This window comes from Mytilus californianus, unplaced genomic scaffold, assembly GCF_021869535.1.
Source record: "Mytilus californianus isolate M0D057914Y unplaced genomic scaffold, xbMytCali1.0.p SCAF_10, whole genome shotgun sequence".
Classification (NCBI taxonomy): domain Eukaryota; kingdom Metazoa; phylum Mollusca; class Bivalvia; order Mytilida; family Mytilidae; genus Mytilus; species Mytilus californianus.
In genome coordinates, this window is record NW_026262582.1 from 65834319 (window position 1) to 65859515 (window position 25197).

At 33.1% G+C, this 25197-nt stretch overlaps 1 protein-coding gene and 1 pseudogene across 1 annotated transcript; both read left to right on the top strand.

Annotated features, from left to right (window-relative positions):
* The first annotated feature begins 4089 nt into the window (after positions 1-4089).
* LOC127718997 (C-type lectin domain family 4 member E-like) lies at positions 4090-9912 on the top strand. Its single transcript, XM_052225091.1, has 5 exons — positions 4090-4374; positions 5431-5547; positions 7793-7875; positions 8651-8744; positions 9620-9912. Exons 1-5 carry the CDS (start codon positions 4167-4169, stop codon positions 9859-9861), a joined length of 744 nt encoding a protein of 247 aa, XP_052081051.1. The 5' UTR covers positions 4090-4166; the 3' UTR covers positions 9862-9912.
* A 10328-nt stretch (positions 9913-20240) lies between these two features.
* LOC127719136 (uncharacterized) lies at positions 20241-23408 on the top strand (annotated as a pseudogene).
* The last annotated feature ends 1789 nt before the right edge of the window (positions 23409-25197 follow it).

Consider the following 25197-nt stretch of genomic DNA (forward strand, 5'->3'; position numbering starts at 1 on the left):
CTACGACAGTTGAAGTAAACAGGCCAAACGTCCACTGTTAGTTTCATTGCATCGTGAACAACTTATATCCTTCACTTGTCATGTAGGGTTTTCATATCATCAAATTTATTCAAAAAATACCAATACTATTCTTTAAACAAGCATATTATTGCTCGCCGAAAGCTGCACCTTTGTAAGAAACATTGTATTACAGACAAAACTTATTTGTTACATATACAATATTTATAATGGTACCTTACGTATTTTAAGTAAATCAAATCTGAAACAACATCATTTTCTGATATTAAAATATATCAGAAAGCAATTAAACATGGCATTTTTAAATTGGAACTTGAAGTATTGGTTACAAAACAGTTAATATGAAATACTGGGGCACAATTCTACATCAATCCTACGTATACACTGTGTTCATATTGTACAAAAGTTTTTGTTTTAATTCCATTCGGAAATTATGCATCATTTGTATATACTTCCACTATTGGGGCTTTAAAGTATCTGGTTTGGTCTGTTGGTTATAGCCAGTGAATGGTGCATGGCAATAATTTGACAAGTTACCTTACTCTGGTTTATACCATGTTTTTTATACGATGATGACATACTTTGTTTACACAGCAATAGCAACGTACACCATAATCCGACTTAGCATCAATACAGACAGTTGTATGCTTATGACACGCTTGTGCTCAACATTAACTCTCACATGCCAACAAAAAGTACAATAGTTCGTTTTATAAAGACAAAAATTTCAATTTATCATGAAAAGTCAATTACATCATTTTCTAGTATAAAGGTCTACACAAGGTTAACAGGAAGGAGAATATTGGAGAAGGACCACAGAAAAATGGGCCGACCAAATAAAATAAAGAGAAAAATTGTTAAAAAAAGAATAAAGAATAGAGAATAATAGGCTGGGTATATATAGAAAATAGAGAAAATGGGGGGAAAAAACAATAGAGAAAAATTGTCAAAAAAAAAATAAAGAATATGGAAATGAAGGATCCCAAGGCAGACCCTCAAGTATACTGTTGAGAGTTAAATATACGACACGAACATTACAATTGGCTACTACATATCAAAGAAAGCTATTCATTTCGTTGGTCTCGTGGTAGCTTGCTCGCTTTCAGCGTGAGAGGTCGTTGGTTCGATTGCAGGATTCGTCAAACCAACATATTGACAGGTTAAGTTTGCTGCTTTTCTTATTTGTACCTGGAATCAAAATCATATTATCAGGTAGACTGTTATAGATTACTGTGGAATGTTACCTAGGCACATAATGTTTGCAATGAAAGATGACATGTTTTATATGGAAACCAGTCAGTTGTTTGCAAAGCAGACTTCATACATCACATTAACATAATTATGATGCCCTGTTATTCATGTTATATTTGCTACTGAAATTTAAACTAAAAATCATCCACCTTCCCTAATGTAAGCTTACCGGGGTTTTATTGTCATTCGTGAATTATTTTGTGTAAAAATGAGGCTAATTATTTTGTGTAAAAATGAGGCTCAGTATAAGTTGTGCCCACCCATAATTGTTAATGACAAAAAAACCTCGACACAAGTTGTAATTCACAATATTAACTGATCAGATACAAAACTAAACGTCTTTAGCCGATTTCGCTCTGCACGTTTCTCATTTCACATGTTTTATACATCTAGACTTACCTTCATCAAGTACGCACGATCCCATTGATAGGTTAAGTAAAAGTACATAACAAGTTTAAATTTAAAAAATCAACATCAACACGACAAAAATGACCCGTCTAACGCCATCTGAGGTCAAATCGGACTGACTGAGTTGTTACTTTATTTTTGGTATGCAATTTCATATGTCATACGTTATTATATAAATCAAGACAAACGCCGGACGTACGAAATGTATAAAGTGTAATTTTCTCTTTATGAATTTAAAATTATATGTATGCATGTTTAAAATCTACTTTTAAGAGTTTACAATCTACTGTATGACTTTTTATTAGCCATCATTGAATAAGACAAATTATAACAAAGTAGTGTTTCCGGTGGATAATTGGTCAATTTATAACGTATTTCACTATGAAGCAAATTAAACTAAACTATATATACAGTACAGGTCTGACGAAAGATACATCTCGTGTCACAAATAGTTGTTGCATCCCAATTGTTAATACGTCCTAGGTTTAGTTGGTTTAGTGGAAACGTGGACGTCTCAAGTGCTTGGATGATTTGAACGATCCACAGCTGGGGAAACCAGACTAGACGTCTATTTTGTGAGTGAAGACACAAGCACAGAAGCAGACACTATGTGCAAAATATAGGATGACACGTCTTTAAACCAGCACATCTAATGTCCCACTCAGAGTGTAGATCGAGTACATAGCAATGATTTTATTAACATGTTATTGATCTAAATTTGTATGCAATCAATTTCAGTCTTCTTAACATTTTTCAAATAGCCGTGTATATTATGATGTAATGCCCAAATATTTGTTAATTCCTATCTCCTATTAAGGTGGTATTTTATCTTGTATTTTACTCAATGGCAATCAGACTTTACTAAGGAGCAGTCGAACCAAACCTAGTTTAGAAAACCAAATATGTATGTATAACTGCATTGAAGATTGCAAATAAGAACGAGTGGCTGTACAAAACAGGGTGTACATTTAGCTACGCATATAAATAGTTTTGATTTGTAAATATCCCATATTTGTATTCCTTTAACATGTTTAACGTAATGGACATTCAAACGTCATCCAATGGAAGGAACGATTATATTGTGTATAGAGTTTCATTTTCAACAATCATTCTAGATTAATTAAAAATTCAATAAAAAACACTGAAAGACAATGACTAGGGTTCCATCCTCCGAGTGTTGCTCGATTTACCCTAAAACTGCTCCCATTGTAGGAGAAGAAATACATAGAATGAACAAAACATAAGGATATTGCAGATTTGTTACTTTTTGCATTTCAAGGTTAGTATTACTATGCAATTAACGAACGAAATGGGACATGTCAAAATTAAACGAAATGGTTCATGTCAAAATTAAACGAAATTGGTCATGTCAAAATTAAACGAAATGGGTCATGTTAAAATCAAACGAAATGGGTTATGTCAAAATTAAAGCACCAGGTTCTGAAAATAATGCTAACAACGTTGACATTATGACCCGGTATTGTTGTTGTACGCAGCACACGCTTTTGTTTTATTTTATATTCACAAATGTATGAAAGCAAACTGGAATATAAACATATTGTGTGTCATGTTTTACAATATGTACGTTATTCAAATCAATTCGGTTTGCCTTATTGCTGAACTAGAACATATTTGTATTGTACACTAATTTTTTTATTTAACGTTCACTAAACGTTTAGTGGCAACTATCAAATTCATATTTAGACCAAACACCAATTAAATAATATATTTAATTAAGTTTTTCAAAATGTTGCTATCTTGACACAGAATGAGATTCACCATTAGTATATCAGGGCATGTGAGATACGAAATAACATGTGCCTATGCACTTATAACTAACTGTAAATCCCGTTTAGGTACAAACAATTTAAAGATAACATTATTGAACATGAAACACAACTGGTTCCCAACTGGACAAAACAGTCTGCTGCCAATGTAAAGCTTCAATTAGAAAATAAATGTAAAAGCGGATCGAGCCAAAAAAAAAAAACAAAAAAAACCTGAAGTAACATAAACTCCGGACAAAGAGTCGGAACTTCGGAGGGAGATATTGCAGCTAATATAAGATTATTTCCAAAATGCTATAACAGAAACATTCAATCTAACAATATTCGTATGTTTATGCCAGATACCGATATACTATACAAATGATAATTTAATAACTGTTTAATGAAATTCAACAATTGAAATCATTTCTTTGTTTTGATACAAAGGATCAAAGGATTGGAAAAACACTTAATGATTCAACATATTTTGCACAGATAAAAAAAATGTCCATTGTTATGTTAATGCTGCTGCCTTCATTTTGTCACCTTTGTTTTGCTGTAGTTGAATATTCGTCCAGCCTTAACTGTATTTTGAAAAGTGTAATAACTTTTTCCGGATGTTAACACTTTGAAAGTAGAATACTGTTATATACAGATTTAATTATAGCATGTATAGTATCGTGTTATGAAAATTAATCGTTAAGTTATTCAAGGATTTCAAACATGTCCACGATGTTTATTGTCTGCTTTTTGTACATTTTGACAGTTTTTCATGTTTGCAAAGCTGACGAAAATACAAATATACAAATTCCTTTAATGGATAATGTTAAGGCGCCACTTTTTGCTGATTTAAATTTGTCAAACGTGACGCAACAACTGAAGAGAGTAATTCAACAGGAGGTGAAGCGCAGCATACAAAACAGAATTACTGGTAAGTGAGCAGTATGGACAAAACGAACAAGATTAATGGTAAGTCTGGGCAAACAGAACAGGATTAAGGGTACGTCAGGGCAAACAGAACAAAATTAAGAGTAAGTCAGGGCAAACAGAAACAGAATTAAGGGTGAGTCAGGGCAAACAGAACAGGACTAAGGGTAAGTCAGGGCAAACAGAAACAGGATTAAGGGTAAGTCAGGGCAAACAGAACAGGACTAAGGGTAAGTCAGGGCAAAAAGAACAGGATTCAGGGTAAGTCAGGGCAAACAGAACATTAAAATAATAAAACGAGGTTTTGGCAAGTCTATTATTACTTTTTAAATTAAATAATGAGAGTTGATATCAAACAATATTTTATTCTCACAAGTTGTTAAACCTATTTCTCTTATGGGCAACACTCTAGTTGAGTTAAATTAAAAATTCCGCGAACAGTATTTTGCACATACAAGTATGATGTCATATGTCCTATTATGGTGTAAAACTTTAACACCTGACATTTAAAAAAAAATTGTCATACGCTTCAGAATATCTAATAAAAGTTTACCAAAAAAGATTTTCAGGTGAAAAGTGTGCGTGTTTTGTATATTAATGATGAAATCAAATATGTCCGTTGCCATGGACGAAATGTACATTGTTTTAACCTTTGGAAGTCATCAATGACTTAACAAATAGCCAATGGAAATGTCGTAATATCGTCTCATGATGATGGATAAGCCAATCAAGTTAACCCAGATTTCCGTGCAATGTGATACGAGAAATATCTCTTAATGCAAGAAATAGATAACAGGCCGCAGAGAATTTTTACTTATTCGGAAGAGAGCAGAATAATATAAACAGACCGATAACCGGAAGTTGTTTACTGTTAATTGTAAAAGCTTGTTTCGTAGTATATTTCTATGAATGTATTGATATTTGGTAGCATTTTGTACAGACTTTTATTTCTATTTGAAAGGACATTTAAGACGTAGCAAAATGCTTTCCTTTTTTTCCCAACCCACTCGAAGTTCGTTGAATAATCATTTGTTATAAGTTTTATTTATTAATTTGACAGATAGTGGGAATTGCGACCGAAAAATTGATGCAATGGAGAAAACCCTACAGGCTCTGGTGTTAAATTATACAAATACACTTAATCAGCTGACACCGACGGTTGAAACCATAGCTTCAGGTACTGGTTTGTTAAATACTTACTTAATTTTAATTCTTAACGATAGATTGTGATCTGTGTTTTTGTACATTTATCTTACTTCAGTAAATACTGTATCAGACATGATTGGATGTGAATATTTCTAGCAAAGGAGTGGGGAGCGGACGGGGGACGACGAGCGCTAGCAAACAATTTATATAACCCCGCCATTTTCTATAAGTCTTGTCTATCATATCTGTTGTTGTTTGCGACATTTGATTTTTCAATTATTGTTTGAGTAGAGTACAGGCCGATTTTTCTATCGTTTGAATTGTTTCGCGTCTGTGGTACAGATTTTGTTCTTTGTGAAAAGTCATACTTGGACGCATAACTTTTGTTATATCAAAATTTTAAAACTGTACAAAGTGCTAAGATATTTAATGTTTTCAGCATGGACCAAAAAAGCAAGAAAACAGCTATTGCTCGCTGCTGGGTGAATTGCAATTGTACAAGTTTAAACGTAGATAAATTATTGCAAACATTAATTTTTATTTTGCACAAACAAAATACTTATTTTTTTTTGCGCAGGTATTTTACATTTGTCAAGTAATTTTATTTGTCAGGTTATATGAATGACAAGAGCAATTTCAATGTAAACCCCTCCCAAATACGTGGCTCGTATAAGAAGTTTTATTAATTTACCTCAATATATTGCGATACATACAAACAAAGGAGATTGTGAATGATTGCTAATGAGATAACAATTCAACACAGTCCATACGACGTTGGGGTAAGCAGCCCAACGTCGTATGGACTATGTTGAACAGTTTTCTCATTGGCATAAAAGTTCTTATACGAGCCACGTATTTGGATGGGGTTTGCATTGAAATTGCTCTTGTCATTCATATAACCTGGCAAATAAAATTACTTGACAAATGTAAAATACTTGCGCAAAATAAACAAGTGTTTTGTTTGTGCAAAATAAAAATGACTTTTTGCAATAATTTATTTATGTTTAAACTTGTACAATTGCAATTCACCCAGCAGCGAGCAATAGCTGTTTTCTTGCTTTTTTGAGAAACATTGAATATCTCAGCACTTTGTAGTATTTTTAATTTGTATATAACAAAATTTTTTAAGCCATGCAAGCTGCTAATAAAACAATAAAAAGAAATAATTCGAAATGTAATGTTTATAGAATTTTGAAAAGATAGAAATGGTTTGGTAAACGTCATAGTGACAGCAGCAAATCATAAAATTATCAAAAGACTTAGATCATCATGGCGAGGTCCGTATCGATCAGACTAAATATGATAAGATGATTTCAGCAATATAATAACTAGTATCTGATAAATATAAATTGCATTCTTTTTCAAAGTTTGGATAAAAAGTAACATTGTGTAATAAACATCAATGACACAGCAACACACCAGCACAATATATCAAGATTGATCAGTTGGTCATCATAATAAACAGATGTCACAACAATATGCAATCTTCTAAATTGACCCGAGTTTAATAACGTGCATGACTTTGACCTGACAAACAAAAGATAAATGAAATGCAATAAAAACATTGCTAGGTTCCTGACTTTAGACAGGCACATTAATATGTTGAAGGTTCATATACTATTTTAAATATCAATCCTTCTCATATTCGTTGCTTGGATTGCTGAAAAAAGAGACTAGTACACAAAATAGTATGACATGAAAATATGTACACTCAGATTAAAACTTAACACAAAAATATATGTATATATGATGTACAAACGTACTATCACATGAATATTGAAGAACACGATATCGAAAAATGTAAGGACATTTCCTAAATATGTTAAGTTTTCAAATACCATACAAACACTCGATGTGAATTATGATTTAAGGTAGCAATACCGTGTTGAAAAAAATGCAATATTAGAAAGGTTGTTGCATTGTGAACATTGCTCAAATCTATTGCATGCTATGTATTAGATTTGTCATACATGTATCTATATTCACAATTGTTATCATAATCCGATAGTTGCCGATGAAATAAGAATCTTTAATTTCGTTATACCTCAAGGTATTTTTCAAGCAATCACGTGATCAATAATGTCAAGGATTTCTCATTAAGACTAAAATTACCCAGACGGAAAACTTATCAAGTGACTATTACGAATTTTGATCTCTATGAAATAATTTCTTATTAAAGTAAAACGATTACACTACATATAACATCTATAATTTATAACTATGTAACATCTAGATATTTTGACTATTGAAATTGATTAAAACATTATATTTATCAGCTAACTGTCAAAAGCCATATCAGAAGATAGGAAACGGGTGTTATTTCATCAGCAATGACAAAGTTTCGGGTAATGCAGCATTTGTACGTATAAATTACATGTTATTCTACGTTTACAAAATTTGCTAGATTGCACCTTTACATGTAGATATACTTTTTTTTTGTAATTTTTTAAAACAAATGTTATCTTTCATTCAACAAAACTCATTTTCTTGTACAATGTATTTCCTTTAAATAAGATGTGCCTAATACGCATTTCGAGTTTATTCGATCATAGTGGTCAATAATAGGTAACAGTTTTGAAAGAAAACCATAGTTACACATAAAACCTCTGTTAAATCGTTTCATTCATGTAAAACATCTTTGCTTGATTTGTACACATAAACTTAAAACTGATAACATTCACGCAACTATAACTGTTTCAACAAGTGGCACAAACAATATTAATAACTGGATCTGACATTCATGAAAACAGTGGTTACTCATTTAATTGATCTGCTTTTGTTTTTATAAAAGGAAAAAATACAAGATTATGCGTGTATTGTATAGCATTGTACCAAATACACGGGAGAATACTTGTATGTGATATTATTATACTTTATACAGAATGCTGAGACATATTTAGGCGACAAAATAATGCCTGTATATTTCCTTTAGGAATATTGCGGGTACGATGTATGGCTTCTGACATAATGTACTAATATCTATTTTAAATCATGTTCACGTGTACTACTATCGATGAGTATGCTTTATAACTATAAGTTACAGTTTTTCTCCTAAATTGTTCATGTTAAAAATTATACCGATATCGGTCCTTAGAATATCTGACTATTCAATGTTCTTCATTCTTTTCATTCAGGCGAGCTGTACAGACCCTGGTGCTTATTTGGCTAACTTTGAAACCCTTGAAGAGGCCATGGCTTTGACCTTATTTATTCAAAAGCAGAAAACAGGTAATTTACAAATATCTGTTAGAGCTTGTTTACAGGTTTTTGTTTAAATAATCTTACAGTCTTCGACAACATTTAACTAAATCTGACGTTTGTATGTATAAGCTAAAACAAATCTGTATTTATTTATAGTTTATGCAACACTGGTGTCCAAGCTTAATGTAAAACTTACTTAAAAAAAGGAAAGAATAACTTCAGAACAAGTTTTAAAGTACAGTAATATCATGTTCTTAAATATTTTTATTTATATCTAATGTTTTAATGTATAATGTGTATAGAATGTACAGTATAAAGAACAGGAGTTAACCGAAATGTTTAACGTAGTTGTATACAAATTTCTCATTCGGGTCATGTTTTTATCATCATTGCCATTTATGTACAACCAATTGAATGACATTCAAGACAGTCAACACTGAATAAAATACTTGTGAGCATTGCTGAAAACTTGTTTTAGATCCAATCAAAAGGTCATACAAAACAACTAGAAGGTTATATTGACAAATGCAAGAAGAAACGCATACGATTGACAGAACAGTTGGTACTGCGAGTTCATATATCATATTATATATATATCTGTTCAGTCCATCTGCGTTGCTATATTCCTTGACTTGCCTCGACTTTTCCAATGTGTAACCAATGTGTTTATACTTGAAAAAAGTTAAGCAGAAATTACGAACATTTATAATTTTGAAATGATTAAGAAACTAAGGTTTCAACTCCTGTTCAAACACAGCGATGATGATGATGATGATGATGATGATGATGATGATGATGATGATGATGATGATGATGATGATGATGATGATGATGATGATGATGATGATGATGATGATGATGATGATGATGATGATGATGATGATGATGATGATTTCTTCAAGGTATTCACTACTACGTTGGAGGACGGAACATCAACAGATATCTTCCAAACGGTGATTGGCGGTGGATCAAAAATGGTAAAGTCACAAAGATGACTTATTTTGCCTTTGCTGAAGGACAACCTTCAGGAACAGCTAAGGATGAACAGGACTGCATGTTTTTGTATGCCAATAACAAATACCAGTTTTATGATATTGAGTGCGATAAGGAAATCTATTATGGTGGTTATATTTGTGAAAAATAAAACGTGTTCTATCAGTGTAATTATTAAATAAAATACACATGAAGCGAGATATGATTTTCTTTTGTTTTCACTTAAAAAGGATATGATTTACTTTCAAATAAGCAACAAATCGATCGAACAAGGTTTCCCCCGTACTTGACATCTTCAACAATATGATTGAAAAGCTAAGATCGCAGGATTATTTGTTGATAGTTTCCAACACAGATAATTATATGGTGCGTAATATTGCATTTCCGGTGAAGAAACTTGGTTAGCCCCGTTAAATGCTATATGCGCCAGCTTTCCAATGTCAGAAGCCTGTAATTTATTAGTTGTTGTTGTTTGCCGGTCGGTAACAATATTCTTTTATTATTTTGCAATAAATAGGCCGTTTTTGTAATTGAATTTTTGAATGTTTGTCATGTCGGGCCCTTTTTACAGCTGACTAAACGGAATGAATTAATTTTGCTCGAACGGCGAACTATTTTCTACGTAATTTGACCTATGCTTGATGGTTGTCTCGTTAACGTTCTTACAATATCTCCTTATTTTGTGTAGAAACTTAAATTTTTGAAGTACCGATGTCATAAGAGATGTCGTTGATACCCTCCAAGAACACTTCGGACACACGAGTTCGTGTTAGTCTACCAACATATCTTACAGTCTTCTACTGTATACTATGACGTCTTGTTAATAGGAAATTCAAAGAATTTTCTATTTGACTATCTATACCTGTACTTAAGGTGGTACATAACACTACAGGGAGATACCTCTGTAAAAATTAGCTGAACGTTTTAATCACCTTCTATTGTTAAGGAAATATTAAGCTTCTGAATGATCAAAATAAGTGTGTGTCAAAGTGCTATATATCTAATGAATTTTTTCCGATACAATGTGTGCTTCAAGTTTTTGGCAATTTTTGTATTTTTGTCAAAGGGTCAAAGTAAATATTTTGTCAAAATTTTAACGAAATTAAACGAGCCAAATTAATTTTAGTCAAGGAGTTTGGTACCACCTTAACTAACGTTATAGCTCACCAAGACTCGAAACAGGTTGCATGCATGTACCTTTGGTTTAGCCTAAACAATGTTGGTTTTTGTTTTACTGTTCAACATGACACTGGTTTTCCTAATGTTGCAAGCATACTCAAGACTTTCTACTACAAAGCCATTTTGACAATACAGTTGAAAACAGGAATCGCAGTACTTAGATTTTGCATTTTCACACTCAAAAAATTAAATTACTAGATTTTACTTAAAACAAGTATTGTTTTTACTCAAATCATGTAAAAAAACAAGTAAAAATGAGTGATTACTAGTAATTCCATGTAATTGTAAGTAATAAGTTAGTAATTAAATGCAAGTATTTTTTCAATGTATCTTAAGTAATTCTTTTTTTATATATAATAAGTAATTCTTTTAATACACAATAAGTATTTCTTTTTATTATAGTAAGTAATTCTTTTAGAACACATTAAGTATTTCTTTTATTATAGTTAGCAATTCTATTAATTCACATTAAGTATTTCTTTTAATAATAGTAAGTTATTTACTTGAATTTTGAGGAGTCAAAATAGGATGAACGGATCATATAAACCCGAAGGCAAATATAATACAAGCCTAAACGAAAAAATATAAACAAGTCTAAATTGAAAACAACGTTCAAACCTATGATTGCGTTGGATAAAAACCGCAATTTTTATACGTGTGCATGCAAAACAAATTTCTTGTTAGAGGGGTCTTAATACAGCACAAACAACATTTTCCAAAAGACCAAAAAAGTGAAAAAGTATATTTTAACAAAACGCATTTGACTAACAGGTCGAACAACAAATATTCTTAAACCCTGCTGACTGCCGTTAGCGATTGCCAAATAAACGGATCACCGATGTAATACAGACAAAATTTCACATACATTTCATTGCATTTTGATAATAACCATCACTGCAAGCTAACCAATCAAGTTTTTAACCCCTTTTTCCTGTTTACAAGCTACTGTAACCATGTAACCTCAAGTTCCAAATTAATTTATAGAAACACAATCAGGCTCTAAAGTTTTTAATTTTTTTATCCAAAAGGCTTCTGTAGTTTTTCTGTAAATTTCTGTTTCAAATACTCTTTCTATGGCGGTAACTTTTAAATTTTTCATCGAATGATTAATATGCTGAATGAAGTGTTTTGTTACCGGATCGTCTGTTTTGTTTGTCGTATTTTTTAAAAGTTCAATAGCATCCGTTGATAGAGTGTATCACCCGTTTGTCCTACATATATAAGTTTTTCGCATTTTGCACAGTTAATTGCATATACTACGCCCACGGTTTTACAGTTTATTTGTCCCTGAATGGTATATTCTTTCCCGGTGTTGTCACAAAATACCTCGGTTTCATTTTGGTGAGCATACTGCACAATTTTTACCGCATATATATATATTCCCTTCACCAAAGGTCCATACGGTGAATCTATTGATATTGATGCACCAATTCGTCCCATCCAATGGCATATATATTTTTATTGATGCATGTTATCCAGTTTGTCACACTACATTAGGGTCTGGATGGGGTCCTTCATTTCTGTATTCTTTAATTTTTTGGCCATTTTTCTCTGTTCTGTATACTTTTTGCCCATTATACTCTATTCTTTATATTTTAGCACCGTGTTAGTCTCTTTTCTTAATTATTTTGGTCCATTTTTCTCTGTTCTTTATTATTTTAATCCATTTTCTCTTTTTTTTTTTAATTTTTTGCCCATTATTCTCCATTCTGTAAAACCCCATCCACATTCTCCTACATGTATATAGGTAACTAAATGTCGTTTAGAGCTAAATCTTATCTATGTAAATTCCTGGTTTGATTTTTTGCAAGGAAAAAAATATGTCCTGGCATTTTATAGCGCAATTACATGTAACAGTATAAGTTCATTGTTGAAGACACCAAAAATTAGGTAATATTTGTAGGTCATGGTAAGGGGGTCGGAAACAATTTCATTTTTCATGCCTAAGCTCTATTTATTTCTATGTATATGATAATTTTTTACAATTTAATCTGGTTGAAATAAAGAGCAAATTAATGAACAAACAATTAAACTTTGCATGTTTAAATCATCAGAAAATGAAAAAACTCCAGAACTAAATTATAACCAAATAAACAAATAAGCCTGTGACAATTCTGCTTTTATTGGTACCAAGTTGATTAAAATCGTTTTAGAAATGACACCACAATATTTTTTTCTAGTTTTATAAACATAAAGTATATTAGGAAAAATCACAACATGCACGAGCTACAATACTTGTGGCCATGCATGCACTTTATATTCACCTCACATATGATTTCCTCTCATTTTCCAAATTTTTCACTGGACCTTATAATAATTGTTAAAATTTTAGCATTCTTTGAAAAATGACTGAAATAAGGAGATGTGGTATGATGTTTATTTATTGTTGTTACAATAAAAGATACAGTTAAGTCTGCCTCATATCTTGACTTACAACTAGAAGTTGACAATGAGGGTCGGTTGAAAACAAAACTTTATGACAATGAGATGATTTCAGCTTCCCAATTGTGAACTTTCCATGATAATGTAGCAACATTCCAGCAGCGCCTGCATACGGAGTATATAACTCCCAGTTGATACGATACTCCAGGGCTTGTATTTCCTGTCTTGATTTCCTTGATAGAGGTTTGCTGTTCACAAGGAAGCTATTAAACCAAAAGTTCCAAGTGGTGAAGTTGAAATCATCCCTTCGTAAATGTTACGGACGCCATCACGAGTTGGATGACCGTTACGGAATATCCGTTTCACAGATGATAGCGGATATGTTCTTAATGTCGTAATTACAATCCCGTCCCCCATTCCCGAATGTGACCTGCCGAATTAGACTTATTACCGGGTTTGTACTAACATGAGCAACACAACATGTGCCACATGTGGATCAGAATCTGCTTACACTTCCGGAGCACCTTAGATCACCCCCAGTGTTTGATAGGGTTCGTGTTGCTCAGTCTAGTTTTCTATGTTGTGTGTTGTGTACTATTGTTTGTCTGCTGATCTTTTTCTTTTTTAGCCATGGCGTTGTCAGTTTATTTTCGACTTATGAGTTTGAATGTCCCTTCGGTATCTTTCGCCTCTCTTTTAAGGATATTTAAACACTTCTTCAACCAAAACCCCTAACTATTAAAGGTACAGTAATTTAATTCTGCTACAAAAGGACCAGCATCGATAAAACTACATTGACTACAAAATATACAGTGTATATCGTACTCACGGGTTTGTTCTATTTCTAAAATAAATAAATTAGACATTATCACATTTAGCATGTCTAAGTTGGCTTCAGCGGCAAAAATGACGTGCCTCACTAATCAATCGAAACCCCTCGGAGGCTACATTGACTACAAAATAAATGGTTATAGTGTATATCGTACTCACGGGTTTGTTCTATTTCTAAAGCAAATAAGATAGACATTATCACATCTAGCATGTCTAGGTTGGCTTCAGCGGCAAAAATAACGTGCCTCACTAATCAATCGAAACCCCTCGGAGGCTACCACATCAGCAAGTGCGTTTTGTTTTTCTCCTAACGATTTACTAATGTAACTATGAAACCTAAATATTTAAAGGTTAAAAATTTATTGAGGGCCAAAAGTTGTTGAAGAACTTTTTTGTTCAAGTGTTTAAGTTTGTAACACTATCCGTTTTACAGACCCCCCCAAAAAAAATGGATAGGTTAACTTGTAATAAATAATCAGCAAGCATGACCAAAGCAAACAAATTGAAAAGTTATAAATAAGTTTTACGTCGAGTTCGCTACCTTTTTCAACGCCCGTGTATTTAAACACACTAACACACACAACAGTGTAATTCACTTTTAAAAGAAATTAACAATATAAATAATCTTCGATCATCAATTGATATTTTTGCAACCATAATTAGGTGTTTTAAAATGACTTCACTTTGCGAAGCCGTATTACATTGAACAAGAACCAGTAAAACAATTGAATTTATTATTTATTTAAAAGTACCCCAAAAAATATCTAATAATTACATACTAGAAGAAAAAGGTTTAAGGATTAAAGGAATCTATATGAAATAGGTTTTAAAAAAAACTAAGAGATAAAAGAACGTCATCTTCTAGTTTTCGATTTTATTTTCAAAGGGGAGCAACCCCTGATACACACCGGGAAAGTTTTACCCGTTTTGTATCCAAATTGTTAAAATCTGAATACGACTGAACACGGTCTGACAACATCTTAATGTAATTTTGTATTCATGGTCTGATTTTGTCTGAAACCGTTTTAACAGATTTTATTTGCTCGCTAGAACATTCCGTCTTGTTAATCTTGACATGCCTGAACGGACTGAATTACCTTATTCATATGAATATCGATTAGAACGGCGTCTGAAAGTCTGAAAAAGTCTTGAGGTTTTTCTCTTGTGGTAAATTCAGTCGATTAAGACTTGATCATACCAAATTGACCGTTTCAGACTGAAATATTGATACTAGTGAAAGGGAACTTACAAATACGTTGAAGATATAAAGATGAAAAAAAAAACCCGAAAAACAACAAAAAAACAAACAACAGTCTACGGAACGGTAAGTTAATCCTAATCTACAGATGACACACGTGCTCATTGTAAGTACACATTCGATAAAAAGTATCGTTCGTTGATATCATAATTGTGTAAAACATATCGGGATTGCGGCCACAACAATTGGAACATGTCAATGGTTATCTGTGGCACAGATATTCCATCAAAGTTCGAATGGATGAAATCATCTTTACCTTCCTTGTAATCATCAACCTTTTATCAAGCAAATCATGATCGGAAACGAAAGCTGTGTATCAACTGTAAGAAATATACTCCATATGCAGACATTGCTATAATGTTACTTCATTAAAATGAAAAGTTCATCATTTGAAAGTTGAAGTCATCTCGTTTGTGGTAATGTTCCCGGCATTGTCAATTTTTTTAAACTATGCAACAATTCTTGCCAAAAATGGATTGAATGTATAGTTAATGTAAACAAATGTAAATCAAAATTGACATTTTAGCTTTGTTCTCTACAAATAAAGACAAATACAAACTATAATATTAATAACCGACTGTCCTGAGAACAATAGAATGTCTTTCAATGTAGAACATTATTGTTCGGTTTAACCAAACCTTTATTGTGTCAGTTTTTAGTTGATCTAATACTGATTTCAAACGTATACTATATATACCCTATCGTGTTACATTTTTAAAGTGAATAAGGAGATAATTAGCAATATTTACCAAAGTTACTTCATTTGTCAAATTGAAGCTCATTTTACTTACCGTCCACACATAAATGTTTTATATTATTTTTGCTTGACATGAGGGAGATAATTTGCTACTGCTGGTTCACAAACTATAACTCCTGTTGTCATTTAATAAGATAAGTCATATTGTTTGAAAATCGATGGATTGATAGATTTTCTCTGAAAAATTAGTGATAAAGTAACTAACTGCAGCTTAATTATTTCAATCCTGCTTGATCGTTTCTTAGGAAAATACCACTAAACGTAATGCATAATGTTTCCCTGCTTTATTACGTACCAATAGAAAGTTATTATCAATAAATCAACAATCTACCAAGTCTTCTATAGGTTAAGTTTATGTAAAGAGAGATACCAAAGATACATTCAAACTTATAAGTTGAAAATAGACTGACAACCCCATTACTAAAAAAGAAAAAGATCAACAGACAAACAACAGTACACAAGACACAACATATCAAACTAAAGACTGAGCAACATGAACCACATCAGAAACAGGGGTGATTTCAGGATCTCTGGAAGGGTATGCAGTATGCAGTTCCTGTACTGCATGTGGTATTAATCTTGTTGCTGATGTAAGTACAATCCCGGTGATAGTCTAATCCAGCAGGTCAAATTCGGGGGAAGAGGACGGGATTGTGGTTACGACAATTGAAACATATCCGTCGTCATCTGTGAAACAGATATTTTATACCGGTCAACGAATTAGTGATGGCGTCCGTACAATTATCGAAGGGATGATTTCAACTTCACCACTTAGAACTCTTGATTTAATAGCTTCGTTGTAATCAGTTATGCTCTAACAATTATTTCAATGTTTACGATCGATAACGTGCTTGTTGTGGTCTTTTTACATTGGTTGACAGTTTTGTCATTTATATTCATTTACGCTACACTTTTGATTATATCAGTTTCACACGGGAATAGTTATCGAAGGTACCAGGATTATAATTTAATACGCCAGACGCGCGTTTCGTCTACATAAGACTCATCAGTGACGCTCAGATCAAAATAGTTATAAAGCCAAACAAGTACAAAGTTGAAGAGCATTGAGGACCCAAAATTCCAAAAAGTTGTGCCAGATACGGCTAAGGTAATCTTTTCATGGGATAAGAAAATCCCTAGTTTTTCGAAAAATTTAAAGTTTTGTAACGGGAAATTTATAAAAATGACCATATAATTGATATTCATGTCAACACCGAAGTGCTGACTACTGGGCTGGTGATACCCTCGGGGACAAAACGTCCCCCAGCAGTGGCATCGACCCAGAGGTGTAAATAGTTATCAACGAAACTCTACAAAAACTTTACGACAAAAAGGACTTTTTTTTCGATCCAAATTGTTAAATTTCCTTTTACTGGACGTTGATTTATTTTGTGTACCATCTTACATGGTTTAGATATCCCAATTCGTTCGCTGTGTATATGTCTGTATTAATGTTAAGACTTTAATGAAAGTTATCTATGTTTAACTGGGTAATTATTGAGTCATGCATTTTGATACCATCAATAACTTCAAAACTTTACTATATTCCTCCATTGATACACAGATTTGGTTTGGAAATTTGGCTGTAAAAAACTAATTAGAAACGGTTTATAACATCCTACTTTTAATTCTAGAAGGTTACTTGTTTAACTTTGTAATTAGATGTTTGAATTTTGTTTCTATCGGTACAAATATTACTTTTATTATCAATGAATAAAAACACAACAATATATAGGTATTTATGTTGAGCAGAAATGAACTTATGGTCCCTCAATACTGCCAGGATTGTTGTTATTGTTTTACCAGTTTCCTTTTGTTTAGATCGATAGCCGATCGACCAATGAAAAGTCTCCCTTTACACAACACCTTCATTTAGGAAACAAAGAAGAGAAATTTTATTCCAAGAAAATTTTAATTCGACGATTATCTCTTGTTTTGAGAAGTGGTTTGTAATCAAAAATCTCAAATACTGTTTAAAAGTTATATCATTGAAGCTAAAGCTATTTATAGATATACATCTTCGTTCGTTGTTCATGTTGTTTACAAAATTTAAATAATTTACTTTGTTCTGTTGTGCTGACCTAGATCCACGGCGTGTTTTTGAACCAGTGTATTTATTAATTTATATCACTGGAAAGAATGGTCGTTAAAACGCTTATATTAGGTCATTCATTTATATCTAGATTTAAATCTTTTATTAAAGTTAGTAAACATCGTTCCGTTAGCATGAATCTAGATTCAGATAAATCGAGAGAGCATATTTTACTGAGGGGTTACCCAGGGGGTAATCTGGAAAAAATTAAAAAAATTGGTTTAGAATATGTGAAGCTCTGTAAAGCGCTTATGTTTAGAAGTTAAAAAATGTATATTCTGTCAAATATTGCACCGTTTGTCCCCTCAAAAAAGAATAAGATCTAAGGTGGACATTAAGTGGTTTAATAAAAGTTGTGATGAACTAAACTCATTCTTACCGCACTATTTTCATGATTTTAGAGAAAACAGAATGGACAATGTGTCCTTCTGGAAACATTCTGGTTTTTGGCCAGAAAAAAGTAAACAGTTTGCATTTTGAAATGATGGGGTACATTTGAACATGAATACATGCTACCCAAAATATTACAATAGTATTCGGGCTGCAGTGGTTACAGCTCGTAAGAGTTAAATGTATTTACTTGATATGACAAGTTATATTCATGTATTTATTGTTGATGGTTTCGGTTGGATAATGTGTTATGTCTCATCGTTTGTAGTTCAAATAATTATAAAATTGCCGTTTAATACCATCATTGTCATGACAATTGTTTGGAGGAGTATTGTGAAAATAATTGTATAAAGTTCGAGATTGCATGTCAGTTACGTAAGCGTCATTGTTTGTGATGTCCTGTGGTGTTTGTCGTTGATGGGATATGTTCGTTGCTGTTCTGCGGTTTGCAGGTTGGGTCGCCTATTATATTATTTGTTTGTGCGTTTCTCTGTAATGAATGTTCTTGCGTGTGTTTGTGCTGTATTTCTGTCACGTAGTGTTGTCATTTTAGCGATATTTTTTTTAACATTGTCATAAAGCGGGAGGTTTGGCTAGCAATTAAACCAGGTTGAACCCACCGTTTTATCTTAAAATGTCCTGTACCAAGTCAAGAATATGGCAGTTGTTATCAAATAGTTCGTTTCTATGTATGCTGGCGTTTGTTTTTGTTGCACTTCAGTGTTCCTGTTGTTCCTTTGTTTTCCTCTTATAGTTGATGTGTTTCCCTCTGTTTTAGTTTGTAACCCGGACTTGTTTTCCCTCAATCGATTTACGACTTTTGAACACCGGTATACTACTGTTGCCTTTATTTATATAAAGGCGGTGGTATAAACAAAATAAAAATAAATAAACAAATAAATGAAAAATAGAAAAATAAAAAAAAATAAAAAAAAACCTGTGAAAATATTTCGCCCTTATGGTTGGGCTGAAATAATGAACCGTGCCCAATTAGTTGGGCTTCTGTTGATATGCCCTATTTGTTGGACTTTTGTTTTAATGCTCTATGTTTGGGGCTGCTGTTATAATATCCTATGTATAGGGTAGCTGTTTTAATGCCCTATGCATTAGTGTGCTGTTTAATGCCCTATGTATTGGGTTGCTGTTTTAATGCTGTATGTGCCCAATGTATTGGGCTGCTGTTTTAATGCCCTATGTGTTGGGCTGCTGTTAATACTGTGTCCAATTTTCATTTAGATTGGAAGTTTGTGTATGACGATTTGATTGACACTGTAGTTGTGAGTATTCTGTAGGCAAGACATCTATCAACGAAATATGCATATTTTTGTTATTTACATTTAGGATGCTAGTTTTTGTCATTTATTAGTGAGAATGGCCTTTCAATTAGCATATGCTGAAGCAGTTGGTAATATTACTGTTATAGCATTACAGCTATATGGTTACTTCATATATTTTGTTTATATGTATTGTTAGAAATTTATTTTTAGATATATATTTTAGAAAGTAGCCATTCCTAAAACAAATCCTGGACAATCTAGAAAAGGCAAGAATAAAGCCCAGAGAACGGAGTCTCCATCCCCTTTTTCCTCTGAAGCAGAAGAGGCTTTAATAGCCAGGATTACTGAGTCCGTTATCCAGTCGATGCATAGAAGGGAGCCAGTAGAGGAAATCCCTGCTGTTGAGCAAGAGGATCATATTTCTGAAATTGGTGAGCAAGAAGGGGTGGAGATGGATGACACAGAACATGAGTGGCAAGTAGATCTGCCTGTAACTAATTCGTTATCTACTCCTATAGCAGCAATGGTAGACCCAGGCATTAAACAAAAAATTTGACAAGATAAATATATTGATCTTTCTTTATTGTTACCACAAAATTGTTTAGCAAATTCCAAGAAAAATGGCTTGCAGTTTCAAGTGTCTGGGAATTCAACCATGTCACTGGTTCCTAACAGGCCTAGGTTTATTATTTCATCTATTGAACAGTGGACAACAGCTTTTTTAAGATTTATGGCAATTTATAGTGAAAAATTCCCAGAGTCCACTGCTTACTTGGCTAAGCATGCAGAACTTGTTAGGGATTTGGCTTCCACGCAGTCAAGTAACAATGCTTGGCTGACATATGATCAGCAAGTCCATATGGACAGACAAATAAGAGGAGTGCCATGGCATAGTTTAAACATGGAATTCTATATTATAGCAACAATGCCCCAACAGGGGAGTCCCCAGGGATGTCGTCCTTTTCGTCCCTTTTGGGAACCGTCAGTGGAATTCCTCCAAAAGACAAAAAGGGTTTTCAACGAACGAAACGTTGCCAAAAGGGGTGTGTTGGAACTATAATAAAGATGGATTTTGTTGCATCAAAGTTTGCAAATTTGCCCATCGTTGCTGAGGATGTAAAGGCAATCCTCTATTATCAGATGTGCCAAACGAGTTGCTCCGTCAAAACAACAACACCATTCAACACCCAAGCCCGATCCCAGGAACAAGTAATTATGAAACTCACTTAAGTCATACTTGGAAATCGGTTGTCACTCCTATTTGCTCTAAAACTTTAAAATTTTTACTTATGGGATATCCTAGTCAGGATGCAAATTATTTGGTATCTGGGTTTGAGAAATGTGTTCATCTAGGTTACGAGGGGTGCCTCGGGAACAAATGATGTCAAATAATTACAGTCAGCTTGTCAACTCCCAGATGTTGTAGATAAACAAAAAACTGTCAAAGGAAGTTAGTCTTGGTAGAATTGCTGATCCTTTCTCGGAAATTCCGTTTAAAAATTTACAGGTTTCTCCTATCGGAGTAGTTCTTAAAAAGGAGGAAGGTCAATTTAAATTGATACACCGCTTGTCTTATCCCTCGATTCATTCTGTAAAGGATCATATTCCTGGTGAATCTAAAAGTGTTTCATATGTTGCAGTAGATGATGCTGTCCGGCTGATAGTATTACTCGGTCGTAATTGTAATCTCGCCAAGTGCGATATTGATAGTGCATATAGAAATATTCCTGTTAATTATTTGGACTATGAATTATTATGTATGAATTGGAAGAATCAGTTTTATCTTAACCGTTGTTTAGCAATTGGTAGTTCTTGTTCTATTTTTGAAAAATGTTCAAAAGTTTTGCAATGGATAGCCCAAAACAGGCTAAATATCAGGATATGATTCATATTTTAGATGATTTTCTTTTTGTAGGTCCTGCAAACAGTAATGTTTGTGGGGAAAGTTTAAGATTGTTTTTAAATCTCTGTAAAACATTCGGAGTTCCAATTAACATGATTAAGGATGAAAAAACTGAATATTACTGTACTTGTCTGGTATTCTTAGGTATTGAATTGGATTCTGTTCTCATGTAAGCAAGGTTACCAGATGATAAAATTAGAAAAATTGAGGCTGCTTTGCAGGCTATGAAAGTTCGAAAAAGGGTTACTTTACGTGCGCTTCAGTCATTAATTGGTCTGTTTAATTTTGCGTGCTGTGTTGTTGTTCCAGGGCGAGCCTTTTGAATGCGATTGATAGATTTGACAAAGTATATCTCCAGGCCTCACCACTATATCAGGCTTACTAAAGAAAATCGCTTAGACCTATTAGCTTGGTATATGTTTATTAATTACTTCAATGGAAAGGCATTGATGCTCGACTATGTGTTGATGTCATCTGTTAAATTGCACCTTTACACAGACGCAGCTGGAGCTATTGGATATGGTGTTATTTTCAAGTCGCATTGGTTTTATATGCGCTGGTCAGATTCTCTCAATGAGTGCACAATTACGTTTAAAGAGCTCTTTCCCATTGTGCTTGCAGTTGAAGTCTGGGGTCATTTATTTATAATTCTTGCTTGTTATTCCATTCTGATAATCAGGTAGTGGTATGGATTGTCAATAAACAAACCTCAAGAGAGCCTATGGTTATGAAATTAGTGAGGCGACTTGTTCTGACATGCATGCAATTGAACATATTAATGCGTGCCGAACACATTCCTGGAGCACATAATATTCTACCGGATCTGCTTTCACGTTTTCGTATTCAGGAGTTTCACAGACTGGCCCCTTTTATGGACACGTTTCTAACAGGGTTACTAGAAGTTTGTTAAACACTTCAAGCCTGCTGATAGACGCTGCTATTGCACCTTCTACCAAAAAAAGTGTATGGTAATGCTTTGAGAGTATTTCATTCTTTTTTGAGTAAAGTTTTTCGATATCATACTCTATTTAATTGCTCACATGAATTGCATCTTCTTATGAGGATGGAAAGTCACAAAACACTATAAGTACTTACTTTGGTGCATTATCTTACAATTTCAAAATCAATCGTCATCAGGATTTGTGTTCAAATTTTTTAATAAAAAAAATGATGTGTGGTGCTAAGCGTTTATCAGCAGCTCCTGATGTGAGGCGCCCTATTACTCTTTCTGTTCTCCGTGACATTATCAGGGCATTACCATTTGTCTGTAGATCTTTCTATCAAAAATAAAATGTTTTCGTTGATGTTTTAATGGCATTTCATGCTTTCCTTCGTATAGAAGAGATAACGATTAGGAAGAAACAAGAAAATCATAATTTGATTTATTTGGAAAATCTGACATTTAAAAATTTTGGTTCTGGAAATCCGTATTTAATTTTAAAGATGTCCAACTTTAAACATAATTTGTCTAAACAGCCTGTTCAGTTACAGACTCAAGTTGAACCTGACTTTCATCCTGTAAAGAAAATGAGAGAATTTTTAAAATTACGGAGAAAAGCAGCAGGCCCTCTTTTGTTTGCTACAGAAATACAAGACCTATTTAAAAATCTGAAATTTGTAATATCTTAACATTGGCGCTTTCGTCTGCTAAGTATGATACAAAGTTTTACAAGTCGCACAGTTTTCGTATTGGTGCTGCTACAACAGTACACATGTTAGGTATTCCTGATTCAAAGAATCGGGCATTCTGATTCTTACAACAGATATACATGTATTCGGGTGCCATTGTTGCCTTGCCTTCTGATGGTTTAGAAATCTTTTCATAACCGTACAAAGTCGGTTATCTTTTAATTGTATTAAGTTTAATAAAGATATGAGACGTACTTAGGCTTAGATAGCTTGTACATTCATTTTTGTATTATTTTTTTTTCTCTCAAGACTGTCTGAGGCGGCTTGGGATTTGCTTTATTCAAAGTTTTTGCATTTAATGTGTGAAAATACATCATTTATATAGTGACTTGCATTGTTAATGTTACACATGTTACAGTATTATTTTCTCTTTTTAGTGAAAGAGTGTAGCTTTCTAGTTACATTATGTTAGTTAGTCTGCAATGAGAGGATACATTTGTGTATGGAATGGTGACATTTGATGTTGTTCGTGGAAAAGCTGTGGATTATTCTGTAGTCTTGAATTGGAACAATAAAAAAAGACATTGCACATGGAAAAGTATCATAGTTTTAGAAAGTACTCTGCTGTTGTACACACTTAATAAGACTCAATATATGATGTCTTACCTGTTAAACAATCTGTAAGAACTAAATGTTTGTCCGCTATAAAAGGAAACACGATTACGGACAGCAACAACAGTTTGGGAATTTAAAATGTACGTTTCTACCTGTTGGATAGACTTTTAAAATCGGCATGCTGAAGTTTTATACTGGATGCATTGCAAGGATACACATTGCTTGCTTTACGAAATTTGAACTTGTGCTAGAACACCTTTGAACAGAATCGGATGAATATATTGCATTGAAGTTTTATAAGGAGTAGACTTATATATAAAAGACATTGGTCTACACTTCTCTTACAACAGCATTGTAAAGTGTATTATTATTCACAGTGCTGGATGTTAATATTAATTATGCCGTCCTGGTATTCCATACCGTTGTTTATTAAAAGACACAGCCCAAATCCGTTCATTAGTTCTACGGTTGACAGTTGCATCTTTTTTTAAGACTATGTTTCACCATTATCATGATTTATATGCACATTGTTGTAAGACGTTGCATGGCAAAAATTTGTTGCTAGGAAGATGGTGTAGAAATATTTTTGTTTTGTTAACAATAGTTTATAGTCTTTAGTATTTCTTTCTTTTTATCATAGTTGTTCATAGAAACTGGGTTATTCTTATATATTATCAGAGGCATACATCGGTTGGGGCAGCTGTTTGAATTTTCATGTTAAGACGTTTAAATTCAAACAGCTTTATAGGCGCTTTTTATGCCCCACCTTCGCTCTAATAATAACAGATGAACCAATCACTATTTACAGTCTAGTCATATGCATGGTTTTACCATATTGGTTACATGAATAATTTTGATATTTTTGATATTTTATATAATTTGTTTTTTATATCAAATTGTACATGTGTTCTCTTGTTTGATATTGGCATTCTATATTAAATGCTCATTTTCGACATACAACTTGTGTTGGGTTTTATTTAGAGCGAACTAGCTCCTGTATGCCTCTCTGTATATCCTTGTTGAACCCGTATTACATTGGCGGGATCATAAAGGTAATTATGTTGAGCATAAATGATTTATGGTCCCTCAATACTGCCAGGATTGTTGCTATTGTTTTACCAGGTCCCTTTTGTTTAGATTGATAGCCGATCGACCAATGAAATGTTTCCTTTCG

Bases quoted from the DNA above. Each gene is read 5' to 3' on its own strand.
- LOC127718997 (XM_052225091.1), top strand. From the start codon at position 4,167: ATGTCCACGATGTTTATTGTCTGCTTTTTGTACATTTTGACAGTTTTT. The intron at 5,548-7,792 runs GTACTGGTTTGT...TATATTTATCAG, and splicing joins GGTTGAAACCATAGCTTCAG to CTAACTGTCAAAAGCCATAT. The intron at 8,745-9,619 runs GTAATTTACAAA...GATTTCTTCAAG, and splicing joins TATTCAAAAGCAGAAAACAG to GTATTCACTACTACGTTGGA.